General features: G+C 41.5%; 2 protein-coding genes across 12 annotated transcripts in view; both read right to left on the bottom strand.

Moving 5' to 3' along the window:
* Positions 1–669: 669 nt before the first annotated feature.
* Positions 670–8,738, bottom strand: LOC110516535 (ATP-sensitive inward rectifier potassium channel 8). Its single transcript, XM_036956941.1, has 3 exons — positions 8,154–8,738; positions 6,343–6,549; positions 670–1,933 (listed from the first exon to the last, which is right to left on the bottom strand). Exons 1-3 carry the CDS (start codon positions 8,501–8,503, stop codon positions 1,225–1,227), a joined length of 1,266 nt encoding a protein of 421 aa, XP_036812836.1. The 5' UTR covers positions 8,504–8,738; the 3' UTR covers positions 670–1,224.
* Positions 8,739–12,152: 3,414 nt separating this feature from the next.
* LOC110490810 (ATP-binding cassette sub-family C member 9) overlaps positions 12,153–16,807 on the bottom strand; it is an 80,755-nt gene continuing 76,100 nt past the window's right edge. For 7 of the 11 annotated variants that reach the window (XM_036956931.1, XM_036956930.1, XM_036956934.1 and 4 more), the window contains 3 exons: positions 15,602–15,664; positions 14,766–14,945; positions 12,153–13,720 (listed from right to left, as the gene is read on the bottom strand). In XM_036956931.1, coding sequence (XP_036812826.1) covers positions 14,808–14,945; positions 15,602–15,664 — 201 coding nt within the window. In that variant the 3' untranslated portion in view covers positions 12,153–13,720; positions 14,766–14,807. The other 4 variants (XM_036956932.1, XM_036956940.1, XM_036956939.1 and 1 more) reach the window with 2 other exon arrangements.

Here is a 16,807-nt window from a genome sequence, read left to right as displayed (position 1 = left end):
AGATATCCCACTCCCTAATTATTTCTGCTCCACCCTCTTTGTCTCCACCCACAACAAGCAGAGTAACGTTACTGTACATCAGTTTCTAAACCTGTCCGCAACAAGTCGGAACTTTGTTGCACGTGCTCGACCGATTGTGTTTCCACTAGTTACCACAGTCACAAAGTCAATATTGACTTTATTGTAAAAATTCCTTAAAGCAAAAATGAGCTTCATTTAATGAACCTAATTTAAGGCAATGCATAAGGTTAGTTATAAAATCAACATTTAAGAAGCTAAATTGTAGAAAGGCGGGGTTTATGACTTTGTGGCTGTGGTAACAATGACGACCGCTCGATTGGTAATGCGATGACGCAACCAAAAAAACAGCTACAAGTATCTTTTTTTTATATAACCTGTGATCCAAATTATTCTTTGATTAATTAACTTGATTGTCACTTAAAAAAAAAAAAATTCATCAAGAGACCAATTGCTTGTGAACAGAATAAATGTATACAGATTTCCCACACTTTGATTTCTAAGTGCTATCGAATCATCACAGAGAAAATACACATTTGTCCAATAATTTACATGCAATTTGAGGGGGAAATGTTCCAAACGAACCCAAAACAATCAGTTTTATAGGGGATCTATTTACTGTGACAGTTTCCGGAAACAGTACAATGTTCATACAGTACTGAAGTAAATGCTTTATTAAAGGTTCTGATAAGAATGAGGAACCCGGTTGGTGTGTAATACGTTGCAGCTGATATCAAAACATCATTTTCTTCTACTATCAGAAAGGAGTTGGCCATTATCATCTGTAATAATATGTTCTTTGGTCACGGTAACATTAAAGAGCAAATTAAATCACCACATGGATTCAGTGATGAGTACAGAATTCAGTACAAAGCTATATAAAGAGTTATTACATGTTTAAAGGCATGTACATCATAAAGTACAACTTGTGGATGCCTATTACAGCTTAGAACCAGACAAAGACAAAGGCACTTGGAAAGAACCAGACTGAAAATGAGACACTAATATGTAACTAAAACCGGTTAAATCCATCCTCACAACAATAATAATAACAGGGCATTGTGTGTGTCAGGTATAGCATTGACTACTGTATATGTGGCAGAGTGTGGGGAACAGGACCAGAGTCAGCTCTAACTGAGCCAGAGGATAAACATGGGAGGTCCCACCCAGGAAGAGCAGGACAGCCAATGGGAGCCAGGCCTCGTGTCATGTGACGGCCATGTTCTGGCCCACCGCCTCAGGGGTGAGGAACTGCACTTTGGGCACGGTGAGGGCCGAGTTGTTCCTCCGCATGGTGCCGGAGCTCCCGCCGCCGTTCCTCATGGAGTTGTTCCGCCTCATTGAGTTCCTCTTCCTCAGTGAGTTCTGGTGGCTCAGCTCGCTCTTCTGCAGCGTCTGGATGAGTATGGAGGGCTTCTCGTCCAGCTCGCGGGCCGAACACCTCGGCGTCGCCACCTTGACCGTGTTCCCAAACTTGGAGTAGTCCACCGAGTACACCCCGTCCTCCTCGGTCACGATGGGCACGAAGCGGTGACCCCACTGGATCTCCTCGGTGACGTAGGAGGTCCGGGCCTGGGTGGTGATGCCCGTGGTCTCCACCACGCCCTCCAAGATCACAATCACCTCCAGGTCGCTGCACTGCAGCTCCATGGCCGACAGGTCGTACAGCGGACTGTCCTTATTGATGGTATGGCAGATAATGAGTGGCGCCAAGAGGAAGATGGAGTTACTCGCCGCGGCGCTCTCCGTTTGCACGTCGATCTGGTGGATAGGGATGACCTCGCCTTCGGGGGTGGTGGTCTTGCGTACCACCTGGAGGCGGACGGCAGCGCCAATGATCATGGACTTGCGGAGGTCGCCCACACGGGTCATGAAGCAGAGGCGATTGTTGCGCACGGCGATGACGGCGTTGCGGCTGAAAATAAGATATGACAAGAAAAGACAACTTTATTGTCCATTTTCTTTACCGATCACATTTTCTTTACAGATTTATCAGCCAGAGTGTACCCCCTGGATCAGATTTATCAGCCAGAGTGTACCCCCTGGATCAGATTTATCAGCCAGAGTGCACCCCCTGGATCAGATTTATCAGCCAGAGTGTACCCCCTGGATCATATTTATCAGCCAGAGTGTACCCCCTGGATCATATTTATCAGCCAGAGTGTACCCCCTGGATCAGATTTATCAGCCAGAGTGTACCCCCTGGATCATATTTATCAGCCAGAGTGTACCCCCTGGATCAGATTTGTCAGCCAGAGTGTACCCCCTGGATCATATTTATCAGCCAGAGTGTACCCCCTGGATCAGATTTGTCAGCCAGAGTGTACCCCCTGGATCAGATTTGAGGGCTTGCTCAAGGGCACAACAGCAGGAGATGGCATGTGTACAAAACCCTCAAACTTTGACCATTCAAAACCCGCTCTCTGAATCTGGGGCATAGAGACACAAACTATTTTTCAGTATCTAGGATAATGATATGGATATACTAGGTCTGTGTTATATGGATATACTAGGTCTGTGTGATATGGATATACTAGGTCTGTATGATATGGATATACTAGGTCTGTGTTATATGGATATACTAGGTCTGTGTTATATGGATATACTAGGTCTGTGTGATATGGATATACTAGGTCTGTATGATATGGATATACTAGGTCTGTGTTATATGGATATACTAGGTCTGTGTTATATGGATATACTAGGTCTGTGATATATGGATATACTAGGTCTGTGTTATATGGATATACTAGGTCTGTGTGATATGGATATACTAGGTCTGTATGATATGGATATACTAGGTCTGTGTTATATGGATATACTAGGTCTGTGTTATATGGATATACTAGGTCTGTGATATATGGATATACTAGGTCTGTGTGATATGGATATACTAGGTCTGTGTTATATGGATATACTAGGTCTGTGTTATATGGATATACTAGGTCTGTGTGATATGGATATACTAGGTCTGCATGATATGGATATACTAGGTCTGTGTGATATGGATATACTAGGTTTGCATGATATGGATATACTAGGTCTGTGTTATATGGATATACTAGGTCTGTGTGATATGGATATACTAGGTTTGCATGATATGGATATACTAGGTCTGTGTTATATGGATATACTAGGTCTGCATGGTATGGATATACTAGGTCTGTATGATATGGATATACTAGGTCTGTGTGATATGGATATACTAGGTCTGCATGGTATGGATATACTAGGTCTGCATGATATGGATATACTAGGTCTGTGTGATATGGATATACTAGGTCTGTGTGATATGGATATACTAGGTCTGCATGATATGGATATACTAGGTCTGTGTTATATGGATATACTAGGTCTGTGATATATGGATATACTAGGTCTGTGTGATATGGATATACTAGGTCTGTGTTATATGGATATACTAGATCTGTGTGATATGGATATACTAGGTCTGTGTGATATGGATATACTAGGTCTGTATGATATGGATATACTAGATCTGTGTTATATGGATATACTAGGTCTGTGTTTTATGGATATACTAGGTCTGTGTGATATGGATATACTAGATTTGCATGATATGGATATACTAGGTCTGTATGATATGGATATACTAGGTCTGTGTGATATGGATATACTAGGTCTGTATGATATGGATATACTAGGTCTGTATGATATGGATATACTAGGTCTGTGTTATATGGATATACTAGGTCTGTGTGATATGGATATACTAGGTCTGTATGATATGGATATACTAGGTCTGTGTGATATGGATATACTAGGTTTGCATGATATGGATATACTAGGTCTGTGTTATATGGATATACTAGGTCTGTGTGATATGGATATACTAGGTTTGCATGATATGGATATACTAGGTCTGTGTTATATGGATATACTAGGTCTGCATGGTATGGATATACTAGGTCTGTGATATATGGATATACTAGGTCTGTGTGATATGGATATACTAGATTTGTGTGATATGGATATACTAGGTTTGCATGATATGGATATACTAGGTCTGTGTTATATGGATATACTAGGTCTGTGTGATATGGATATACTAGGTTTGCATGATATGGATATACTAGGTCTGTGTTATATGGATATACTAGGTCTGCATGGTATGGATATACTAGGTCTGTATGATATGTATATACTAGGTCTGTGTGATATGGATATACTAGGTCTGCATGATATGGATATACTAGGTCTGTGTGATATGGATATACTAGGTCTGCATGATATGGATATACTAGGTCTGTGTTATATGGATATACTAGGTCTGTGATATATGGATATACTAGGTCTGTGTGATATGGATATACTAGATTTGCATGATATGGATATACTAGGTCTGTATGATATGGATATACTAGGTCTGTGTGATATGGATATACTAGGTTTGCATGATATGGATATACTAGGTCTGTGTTATATGGATATACTAGGTCTGTGTGATATGGATATACTAGGTTTGCATGATATGGATATACTAGGTCTGTGTTATATGGATATACTAGGTCTGCATGGTATGGATATACTAGGTCTGTATGATATGGATATACTAGGTCTGTGTGATATGGATATACTAGGTCTGCATGGTATGGATATACTAGGTCTGTGATATATGGATATACTAGGTCTGCATGATATGGATATACTAGGTCTGCATGATATGGATATACTAGGTCTGTGTTATATGGATATACTAGGTCTGCATGATATGGATATACTAGGTCTGTGTGATATGGATATACTAGGGCTGTGTGATATGGATATACTAGGTCTGTGTGATATGGATATACTAGGTCTGCATGATATGGATATACTAGGTCTGTGTTATATGGATATACTAGGTCTGTGTTATATGGATATACTAGGTCTGTGTTATATGGATATACTAGGTCTGTGTTATATGGATATACTAGGTCTGTGTTATATGGATATACTAGGTCTGCATGATATGGATATACTAGGTCTGCATGATATGGATATACTAGGTCTGTGTTATATGGATATACTAGGTCTGCATGATATGGATATACTAGGTCTGTGTGATATGGATATACTAGGGCTGTGTGATATGGATATACTAGGGCTGTGTTATATGGATATACTAGGTCTGCATGATATGGATATACTAGGTCTGTATGATATGGATATACTAGGTCTGTGTTATATGGATATACTAGGTCTGCATGATATGGATATACTAGGGCTGTGTGATATGGATATACTAGGTCTGTATGATATGGATATACTAGGTCTGCATGATATGGATATACTAGGTCTGTATGATATGGATATACTAGGTCTGTGTTATATGGATATACTAGGTCTGCATGATATGGATATACTAGGTCTGTGTGATATGGATATACTAGGTCTGCATGATATGGATATACTAGGTCTGTATGATATGGATATACTAGGTCTGCATGATATGGATATACTAGGTCTGCATGATATGGATATTCTAGGTCTGTGTGATATGGATATACTAGGTCTGTGTTATATGGATATACTAGGTCTGTGTTATATGGATATACTAGGTCTGTGTTATATGGATATACTAGGTCTGTGTTATATGGATATACTAGGTCTGTGTTATATGGATATACTAGGTCTGTGTTATATGGATATACTAGGTATACTAGGATATACTATTATATGGATATACTAGGTCTGTGTTATATGGATATACTAGGTCTGTGTTATATGGATATACTAGGTATACTAGGATATACTATTATATGGATATACTAGGTCTGTATGATATGAGCAAATAATCTAACAATCTAATCTAGCATGCAACCTTATAGAGAATCAAACAGTGTGGAGGAGGAACTGCGCTGCGTGATTGACAAGAGGTGGGGCTAAGTGTGTGTGGAAACAGCCACAAGAGGAGAGGGAGAGACTGCAAACAAAGTAAACTATAAAAACGGACTTTACACAGGGTTTAGTGGCATCTCATATATTGCATGACATATGGATCTCTGGTGATATTGCGATTTCGATGTGAATTCGATTAATTGTGCAGCCATACCATGCACCAGATTTTTCCAGTTGGGACTTCGGATTCGAAGCGGCAACCCTTCGGATGCTGGCCCATCTCTCTTTATCCTCTACCTCTCCAGGGTGAAGTTTTTCCTAGGTACAGATCTAGGAGCAGCTTCTGCTCCCCCAATCCTAACCTTTACCATTAGTGGGGTAAATGCTAAACTGACCCAAGATCAGCATCTAGGGGCACCTTCACCCTACACTGTTGCTGGCCCACCTCTCCAACCTAATCTAACCTGTAGGCTACCATCCTACCTGAAGATGAGCGTCTCGGCGCGGCGGTGCGACTGGGCTGTCTTCATGAAGATGCACCCCAGCATAATGGCGTTGATGATGAGGCCAGCGATGTTCTGGAAGATGAGGACGGCGATGGCCGTGGGGCACTGCTCTGTGATCATACGGTGGCCAAAGCCGATGGTCACCTGGACCTCGATGGAGAATAGGAAGGCTGAGGTGAATGACCTGTAGAGCAGAGAGAGAGGGTCAGGGGTCAGAGGAAATGAGAGTTAAAGAGGAGGGAGACGTTGGACGTAAATATTGGTCATGGGTCAGATGTTTGTTGTAGACATCTGATCCTACATTTGTAATAGAGGTGTAGAGACCTGATCCTACATCTGTAATAGCGATGTAGAGACCTGATCCTACATCTGTAATAGTGGTGTAGAGACCTGATCCTACATCTGTGGGGAGGGTAGAGGCCTGATCCTACATCTGTGGGGAGGGTAGAGATCTGATCCTACATCTGTGGGGAGGGTAGAGACCTGATCCTACATCTGTGGGGAGGGTAGAGACCTGATCCTACATCTGTAATAGTGATGTAGAGACCTGATCCTACATCTGTAATAGCGATGTAGAGACCTGATCCTACATCTGTAATAGCGATGTAGAGACCTGATCCTACATCTGTGGTGAGGATAGAGACCTGATCTTACATCTGTGGTGAGGGTAGAGAGGTCACAGGGGTCAGAGGAGCAGGAAGCTACTGGACAGGCAGTGTGGTTTCCTATGGCTTCCTGTCCTCATCTGCGTCCCCTACAACCACTGATCTCAGAGGACTAAATAATGAGAGCAAAAAGTTGGAGACGTTAAAGGGGCAATCAGCAGTTGAAACAATAACAAAGCGTGCTACACTCCCCTGTTTGGGTAAAAGCTGAGGGATGGGGCCTGAGAAATGGAACCACTCTCAAATTCATACACAGAGCTATGGATGCAAGGACTGACCATCCATGATATCAAAATTGTAGTTTTAACCGCGTCTCAGTGGCCTTGTGGTTAGAGTGTCCACCCTGAGATTGGAAGGTTGGAAGCTCTATACCAAATACTGTAAAAATGGGACCTGATGCATCTCTGCTGAGAACTCAGCATTCGGGAGATTGGGGGTAAGGCCTTGTGATAGACTAGTGTCCTGTACTTGTACATCAAGCTGCCTCATGCTTCCTGCTCACACATGCCAATGCTCGTGCAAGGCTACATACTTTACTTCCATGTTTTGAGGCTTTATAGTGTTTGTTTACATTGACTTTGTTAACAAACATTGGAATATAAACAAGCTTATATTTTGCGTTCAGCTGGGGTATGAGAGTTGAACTATAAATTATACTTATATTCTTCAAGAATCCATTGGTACATATTATTAATTTATGAATGCAGCAACTGCAGATTGGCCCTTTAAAGAGATACTTCAGGATTTTGGCAATGAAGCCCTTTATCTACTTCCCCAGAGTCAGATGAACTCCTGTCTTGCATACAGTTTTGGCTTCATTGCCAAAATCCCAAAGTATCCCTTTAAGTTCCTTATAATTTGAAGGAAAATCATTTTTTCTATGGCAAGGAGCTCAATCATAATACTGTAACAGTGTTATCACAAAAAAATAGCAGTTATTCTGAAACTGAGTTTAAGTAATAACTTCACTAAAATCCCCCAATAAATCCATATAATTTATTCCCGCCCTTAAAATAAATAAAACGTTTACACACAAAATACAGAAATACAGAAGTAAATACAAGTTAAATCTCCAAACATCAACAGTTTAAAATATCTATAGAGTCTATACTATACTACTCACTTGACGTTGGTGACGCACTGCTCAATGCCAGACGTGCGGTTGGGTACAAGGTCTCCATGGGCAAAGGCCACGAGCCACCAGCACATGGCGAAGAGGAGCCAACTGCACAGAAAAGTCATGGTGAAGATGACCAGGGTGAAGCGCCATTTCAGGTCCACCAGAGTGGTGAAGACGTCTTGCAAGAATCTTCCCTGTTCTCGGATGTTCTTGTGCGCCAAGTTGCAGGATCCGCTCTTGGCGATGAAGCGGGCTTTGTTCACCCGGTCCCTGAACACTGGTTTGCGGTGGATCCTCGAAGCAAGCCCCGGTAGGGAGAACTCCTCCGGGATGATGCTTTTTCTAGCCAACATTCTTACTGCATTTGCAATAGAGGAAAAAAGTCGGATGGTTTCAGTAAACCTAAGTGTTTTTTAGTCGTGCGTAATTCTCCTGTCAGCTTGCGTAAAACATGATTCAAAGTTGGATAAATTCGTATTATTTTGCAAAGTTTTTAATCGATTTGATTTCAATTAACTTCTATCACATTAAGGTTGGTAGCTCCAGCGCCACTTCCAAAAAGTTGTACTGACGGGTGAGAGTTTCCAGGCAGTCACAGACCCAGGGCGCATCCCAAATTCTCTTGACGTAGCTGCTCCGCTCTATGGGCGGGATGCAATGCACTACTGGCTTTGTTCAACAAAGAGGAAACCCCAGTAATTACTTCTAAATTGTGTTTTTGTTTTATTGATTTAAAAGCAAAACGATATATGTGTGCCCGTTGGACCGTATGTTTAGTTAATTAATCAATACCGGTATTTGAGGTAATGGTTAAACCATCCCATTACTGGGTCCAAATTAAAATATAATTGATGTTTTATTTTTAAACAAGGCAAGTGTGATAGAAAAATGACTCCAACAGTAAGCAAATTATTGCTGTGTTATTACATTATTATAGGGATGATTATTAGGATAGGTCCGCTTCCCATTGATGACCAAGAGATGGCGCCATTGAGTAAGCGAGGAGGTGTGGTGTGTTGTGTGTGAGAATGAGAGTGAGTGTGTGTGTGTGAGCGTTTTAAACCCAAAAAAGCACTTTCAACTCAAAGCACATTTTTATTATCAGTTCAAGTGTAAAAAAAGGTAGGCACACAGTGTAATGATCAACTATGTCTATATTTAAAACATTGGTTAATTATACACAATGTACATATGAGACAGACACAAGCCCACAATAAAATGGAAAAAGACAACCTGTAGTCTCGGAATTATATTGATTATTATTGATAATATTTGAACATATATTTCTGTGCACATTCCCAAGATTGAAAATATAAATAGTAAAAGCAAAGAAGATGATATAATCTCTGTGATATGGATCAAAGATATCTGCAGTCTGAATTACCATAGATCTATAAGTAGAGTGTACCTGCTCTTTCCATGATATAGACTGACCAGATGAATCCAGGTGAAAGCTATAATTGCTTATTTATGTCACTTGTTAAATAAACGTCAATCAGTGTAGATGAAGGGGAGGAGACCCGGTTAAATAGGGATTTTTAAGCCTTGAGACAATTGAGACATGGATTGTGTGTGTGTGCCATTAATGGGTGAATGGGCAAGACAGAATATTTAAGTGCCTTTGAACGGGGTATGGTAGTAGGTGCCAGACGCACCGGTTTGAGTGTGTCAAGAACTGCAACGCTGCTGTGTTTTTATATTTAGAACCTAATAAGTTTTTTTCGGCTGTCCCCATAGAACAGGATTCCCCAACTGGCGGCGTGCAGGCCCGAATTTGGCCCGCGGGTGGTTTTATTTGACCCCCCCAAGATTTCTGAGCACCCCCCCTACAAAACAAAACAGGAAATCAGCTCCAAGTTATTTCAATTTAAGAAATCTATTCCCATCTATTCCCAATTTAAGAAATCTATTCCTCTCTATTACATATACTGTAATAGAGACACATGGTCGTATACAAATGTAAGCAAGGTTGAATATGATTATGTTTTAGTTAAACATTATATCTGTTTGGGCTTCTAGCAGGCAAAAAAAAAAAAGGTTATCCTATGGGAACAGCCAAAGAACCCTTCTGGAACCGTTTTTTAGAAGTGTAGGATTACCAGACAGTCATAGCCGTACACACCACAGCCTTGCCTTCAAATTCACCAGAGGGACAATAGCCTACTACCACTCACCTCCAATGTCATTCTCCTAGACTATACAGTTGAAGTCAGAAGTTTACATACACTTAGGTTGGAGTCATTAAAACTCGTTTTTCAACCACTCCACAAATGTCTTGTTAATTAACAAACTATAGTTTTGGCAAGTCGGTTAGGACATCTACTTCATGCATGACAAAAGTAATTTTTCCAACAATTGTTAACAGACAGATTATTTCACTGTTTCACATTTCCAGTGGGTCAGAAGTTTACATACACTAAGTTGACTGTGCCTTTAAACAGCTTGGAACATTTCAGAAAATGATGTCATGGCTTTAGAAGCTTCTGAAAGGCAAATTGACATAATTTGAGTCAATTGGAGGTGTACCTGATGTATTTCAAGGCCTTCCTTCAAACTCAGTGCCTCTTTGCTTAACATCATGGGCAAATCAAAATAAATCAGCCAAGACCCCAGAAAAATAATTGTAGACCTACACAAGTCTGGTTCATCCTTGGGAGCAATTTCCAAATGCCTGAAGGTACCACGTTCATCTGTACAAACAATAGTATGCAAGTATAAACACCACAGGACCACCCTGCCGTCATACCGCTCAGGAAGAAGGAGACGCATTCTGTCTTCTAGAGATGAACATAGTTTGGTTCGAAAGGTGCAAATCAATCCCAGAACAACAGCAAAGAACCTTGTGAAGATGCTGGAGGAAACAGGTACAAAAGTATCTATAGCCACAGTAAAACGAGTCCTATATCAACATAACCTGAAAGGCCGCTCATCAAGGAAGAAGCCACTGCTCCAAAACCGCCATAAAAAAGCCAGACAACGGTTTGCAACTACACATGAGGACAAAGATTGTACTTTTGGAGAAATGTCCTCTGGTCTGATGAAACAAAAACAGAACTGTTTGGCCATAATGACCATCGTTATGTTTGGAGGAAAAAGGGGGAGGCTTGCAATCCGAAGAACACCATCCCAACCGTGAAGAACTGGGGTGGCAGCATCATGTTGTGAGGGTGCTTTGCTGCAGGAAGGACTGGTCCACTTCACAAAATATATATCATCATGAGGAAAGAAAATGATGTGGATATATTGAAGCAACATCTCAAGACATCAGTCAGGAAGTTAAAGCTTGGTCGCAAATGGGTCTTCCAAATGGACAATGACCCCAAGCATACTTCCAAAGTTGTGGCAAAATGGCTTAAGGACAACAAAGTCAAGGTATTGGAGTGGCCATCACAAAGCCCTGACCTCAATCCTATAGAAAATTTGTGGGCAGAACTGAAAAAGCGTGTGCGAGCAAGGAGGCCTACAAACCTGACTCAGTTACACCAGCTCTGTCAGGAGGAATGGGCCAAAATTCACCCAACTTATTGTGGGAAGCTTGTGGAAGGCTACCTGACACGTTTGACCCAAGTTAAACCATTTAAAGGCAATGCTACCAAATACTAATTGAGTGTATGTAAACTTCTGACCCACTAGGAATGTGATGAAATAAATTAAAGCTGAAATAAATAATTCTCTCTACTATTATTTTGACATTCTTAAAATAAAGTGGTGATCCTAACTGACCTAAAACAGGGAATTTTTACTCGGATTAAATGTCAGGAATTGTGAAAAACTTAGTTTAAATGTATTTGGCTGAGGTGTATGTAAACTTCTGACTTCAACTGTATATCAGTGCTCTATATCTATAGTCATTCTGCTCTCATGATGTCATCGTTCCAGAGAGGGGTGAGTGTTGTGTCTCCACGCTTTCTGACAGACTGACTGACTCCAAAGTGCTGCTTGCCCATAAAAAGACAACTCTGGTGAAGGATAGCAGCCACACTATAGGGGCCATGTTGTTGACCTTTGGCCTTTACATGGACCCCCCGCCACAGCAGAAGCTACATTAAATATACTTAGCTGCTACTCACTTATAATGTATACAATGGAGAGTATGGAGGTTGAGGTACGTAGCCTGGAATCCAAGCTAAACGAAACAATGGTTCAGTCTTGTTCAACCAGGCTAGAAGACGCCTACCCATTCATAGATTATAGAGAGGGAGTCTTGAGTTAAAAACATGAGTGGGAAAACAGACCACACGGGTGTAAGGAAAGTAGGGCAGGAATTCTGGGTCATGAGTTTGGGATTGAATAAGAATGAAGAATGATTTAAAAACGAATTTCTTGAGATGAGAAACCGCTTTACACTGACAAACAAAACAACACAGCAGTATATCGGTAAAACAGATACTGACATTCTTCAAAGTGTAGCTTACAATAATCAGTTTGTCATTCAGGCTATAATACAATACAAAGAAGTCAATATAAAATGATCATTGTTCGATATGCAAAATAACTATAAATATTCAGGTACTACAGTGGGACAGTGGCACAGCTCCCCAGAAACCAGGTTTAATACTGAAAATAGAAACCACTTTCCTTACCAATTACACCAGCCAGCACCATGTATGGTAGAAACTAACGCTGGCCTGGCTTATGGCTGGTAGAAGAAAGCGGAATCTTCCCTTATCATTTAGGGCTGGATCTTAACTTAACACCAACATGCGTAACTCCAAGTTTTCACATACATCTTGACAGTACACAAGTTCTGTATGAGTTGAAGTTAGGCCTGCACATTTCACATTAAGATTCAGTCCTTTAGAGAACACCCAATGGGTGAAAGCTGTCCTTTTTCAAAGAGGAGTCAGTGACCACTAAATGTCCACAGTCCCATGATTCAGTCAGCATCGCATCAAATCAGACAGACAAAGGGTCACCAGGCTAAAAATGCTCCAGCGATATACCCTACAGTGTTCGTACCAATGTAGTAATACTACACTATACCTGCTTATTGCTTACCTATGAATAAGGGTGTAAAATATATACATATACATACATCATATAGTAAGTAATAAGTAACTAAATATATAATTTAAACATAAAACATTTAGGTAAAACTTTGTAAAATTGTAATCATATTTAACGACCGATTGTGATCCTTACACGACCAAGTTAATAGGTCACTCATTCAATCAATCACTCAATAACTAATACATTACCAATAATCAACACAAGAAGGCCATCAGTGGTGCTTTGGGAAGCAGTGTTTCCCCTACCATTACCAAGTGGAGGTGGTCAACCGGCCTGGCTCCTGTCTAAAACCTACAGTATGAGCTTCAGTCAATAATGGTAATAATATCTGGAACTCTGCGCCCCACCTAAGCATTGTGGGAAACACTGAGGAGGCTGATTCATTGATAGACTGATGGTGTGCCGGCTGACAGTGTGTGAGCCTACATGTCAGCCCTGACGAAGGAAGCGAACATGCCGTCCTCGTTCTCCAGAAGGGTCTCTGGTTTGTCGATCTCTAAGATGTTTCCTCGCTTCATCACGATCACCAGGTCAGCTTCCAGGATGGTGTGGACACGATGCTGCACGAAGAACACACACACAGACATTACATTACATTTGATTGAGTGTTTAATTACACAAACAAAGAGGAAGGGATGTAATGCAGCTTTGATTTGTAATGTAGCCAGACAGACAGAGATAAACTGTGCTGAGAAAAAATAACACATACCTGAATGTATTTTCATTTAGTATTATCTCACAACCCCAAGAGTCATCCTCCAAGAGCCAACTGCTAAGATTAGATGTAGTACCCCTCCTTAACCCCCAGACAGATTAGATGTTGTAGCCCTCCTTAACCCCCAGCCAGATTAGATGTAGTACCCCTCTCTTTTACCCCCAGACAGATTAGATGTAGTATCCCTCGCTTTTACCCCCAGACAGATTAGATGTAGTATCCCTCTCTTTTACCCCCAGACAGATTAGATGTAGTATCCCTCTCTTTTACCCCCAGACAGATGAGATGTAGTATCCCTCGCTTTTACCCCCAGACAGATTAGATGTAGTATCCCTCTCTTTAACCCCCAGACAGATTAGATGTAGTATCCCTCTCTTTAACCCCAGACAGATTAGATATAGTATCCCTCTCTTTTACCCCCAGACAGATTAGATATAGTATCCCTCTCTTTTACCCCCAGACAGATTAGATGTAGTATCCCTCGCTTTTACCCCCAGACAGATTAGATGTAGTATCCCTCTCTTTAACCCCCAGACAGATTAGATGTAGTATCCCTCTCTTTAACCCCAGACAGATTAGATATAGTATCCCTCTCTTTTACCCCCAGACAGATTAGATATAGTATCCCTCTCTTTTACCCCCAGACAGATTAGATATAGTATCCCTCTCCTTTACCCCCAGACAGATTAGATGTAGTATCCCTCTCTTTTAACCCCAGACAGATTAGATATAGTATCCCTCTCTTTTACCCCCAGACAGATTAGATGTAGTATCCCTCTCTTTTAACCCCAGACAGATTACATGTAGAATCTCTTTAACCCCAGACAGATTAGATGTAGTACCCCTCTTTAACCCCTTGACAGTGGTCTCAGACAGCATGCAGTACCAACCCGGGAGGCTGTAGAGGCCTGGAAGGCAGGGTGGGACAGGGCCTACTTGTGAGTCCTCACTAAGACACTGAAGAGGCTGTCCTGCTGTGCTAGCAGGTTGACTGCAGAGTCACACTCCACTAGCTGCCCCGCGGAGAACACCAGCACCTGTTCAGCCTCCAAGATGGAGGACACCAGGTGCTGGGTGGCAGAACGGAGAGAAGGAACCAAGGATAGATGGGAAGACAGAAGGAGAGGAGCAAGGACAGACAGACAGGGAAAACAAGGAAAAGAAGACAGGTGAAGGAAGGACAGCAGACAAGCTGTTTGAGTCTCGAGAGGCTAACGTGTCGATTCAGAGTTGAGATCTGCAGCACACTTAACTTAAATATCCATCAATCTCCCACTGACATCAATCAGTTATTTACAGGAATGTTCCAGTTGTGCCTTATCTCAACTCTGAATCGGTCCGTAAATGCATTTGGAGGCGTGAGAAGCATCTGGAGATATGAGAATCATCCGGAGATATGAGAAGCATCTGGAGATATGAGAAGCATCTGGAGATATGAGAATCATCCGGAGATATGAGAATCATCTGGAGATATGAGAAGCATCTGGAGATATGAGAAGCAGAGGTACAGTATGATGAAACAGGAGACATTGGAAAGATAGGATGAAGGAGAGGAGGAAATCTAAAAGCCAGGAGAAATCAGCTAGTCCTAGTCTCTATGCTTTCTCCAATGATTGATCCATAGAGAGAGAGAGAGCAGACCAAGAGGAGTCTCCACATCTATACAGAGAATACCTTCCAGATCTGACCTTTCCACCTAATGACCTACAGGCTGCAACAGACTTACTGCAATAGTGACGACAGTTCGGTCGGCGAAGGCTGTCATCACCACCTTCTGTAAGACATTCTCCTATAGGGGTGAGAAATGACATGTAGGTCAGCTCTTTTGGTCGTGGACCAAATGGCACCCTATTCCTTGCATAGTGCACAACTTTTGACAAGGGCCCTATGGCTCTTAGTGCACTTTACAGGGAATAGTGCACTTAATAGGGAATAGTGTGTCATTTGGAGCACAGTCTTAGATACAGCCATGCACACTCCACAGCAATGTCACTACATTGTGAGTGCTGTCCCCTCTACGCTGTCTGCATCAGTGTGATGGTAGTTTGATAGAGTGTACCTGTCAGGTTCAAAGGTTAATGCTACGGCTGTGATCATAATGTCCTCATATTGATGCTGGCCTGCTTGTCCCTACAAAAAACAAACAGAGAGTCGCACACTCTATATATAAACGGCCAGTAATTTATATATAAACTGCCAGGGATTGGAGCTATGAACTATGCATGCCTCCGGACTGAAACCTGAGAGGCTGGAGGAGAGTGACGGTCCTCACTGTTGCGCAACAATCGCAACAAAACTTAACGGCCCCTAAAGATAGAATCCTTAATTGAAACAATAACAACGTGTTCTCACAGCCTCATGATGGGGCTGGAGAGTAGAATCACTCTCAAATACATAGACAGAGCTGTGGACGCAAGGACTGACCATCCATGATATCAACATTATAGTTGTAAACATGTTTTGAGGCGATACAGTGTTTGTTTACATTTACATCGTTTACAAACATTGGAGTAAAACAAGGTTATATTTGGGGTTCTGATGGGGTACGACAGTTAAACTAAGCTCATTTATCAGTTATGTTCTTTAAGAATCAATGGGTACACATCATTCATTTATACGTCCAAAAATGGATCTAGCAACTAAGGATTCAGGCTTTCATGGAAATCAGTGCTTCATTTCCAAACAGGGGGCCTAATGAAGAGTATGTGGCTGGTTGAAATACATGGCCGTGTGTTCTGCTATTGACCAAACCTCTATGTACAGGGCTCAATAATGAACGTCATATGTAACCCTGGCAACTCAAATTATCAACGCGTAATAGGAGGACAAATATAAAGATGTCTGGTTTGTGTTTTTATAATGTACCTGACATTATACTTGTGCTTTATGTTTGTACCCATATGAGGTGAAAGTAATGTCATAGATCTGTCTG

The sequence above is a fragment of the Oncorhynchus mykiss genome, chromosome 21 (assembly GCF_013265735.2).
Source record: "Oncorhynchus mykiss isolate Arlee chromosome 21, USDA_OmykA_1.1, whole genome shotgun sequence".
In the NCBI taxonomy this organism is placed as follows: Eukaryota; Metazoa; Chordata; class Actinopteri; order Salmoniformes; family Salmonidae; genus Oncorhynchus; species Oncorhynchus mykiss.
The sequence above is the reverse complement of the archived record's forward strand: the minus strand, read 5'-3'. Positions and strand labels throughout refer to the sequence as shown.

What these genes read in the sequence shown, in the direction of transcription:
- LOC110516535 (XM_036956941.1), bottom strand. Translation starts at nt 8,503, where the DNA reads ATGTTGGCTAGAAAAAGCATCATCCCGGAGGAGTTCTCCCTACCGGGG. An exon ending in CAGTGCGTCACCAACGTCAA is followed by an intron (nt 6,550 to 8,153) that starts GTGAGTAGTATA and finishes TCTGCTCTACAG; the next exon opens with GTCATTCACCTCAGCCTTCC. An exon ending in GCCGAGACGCTCATCTTCAG is followed by an intron (nt 1,934 to 6,342) that starts GTAGGATGGTAG and finishes TCTTATTTTCAG; the next exon opens with CCGCAACGCCGTCATCGCCG.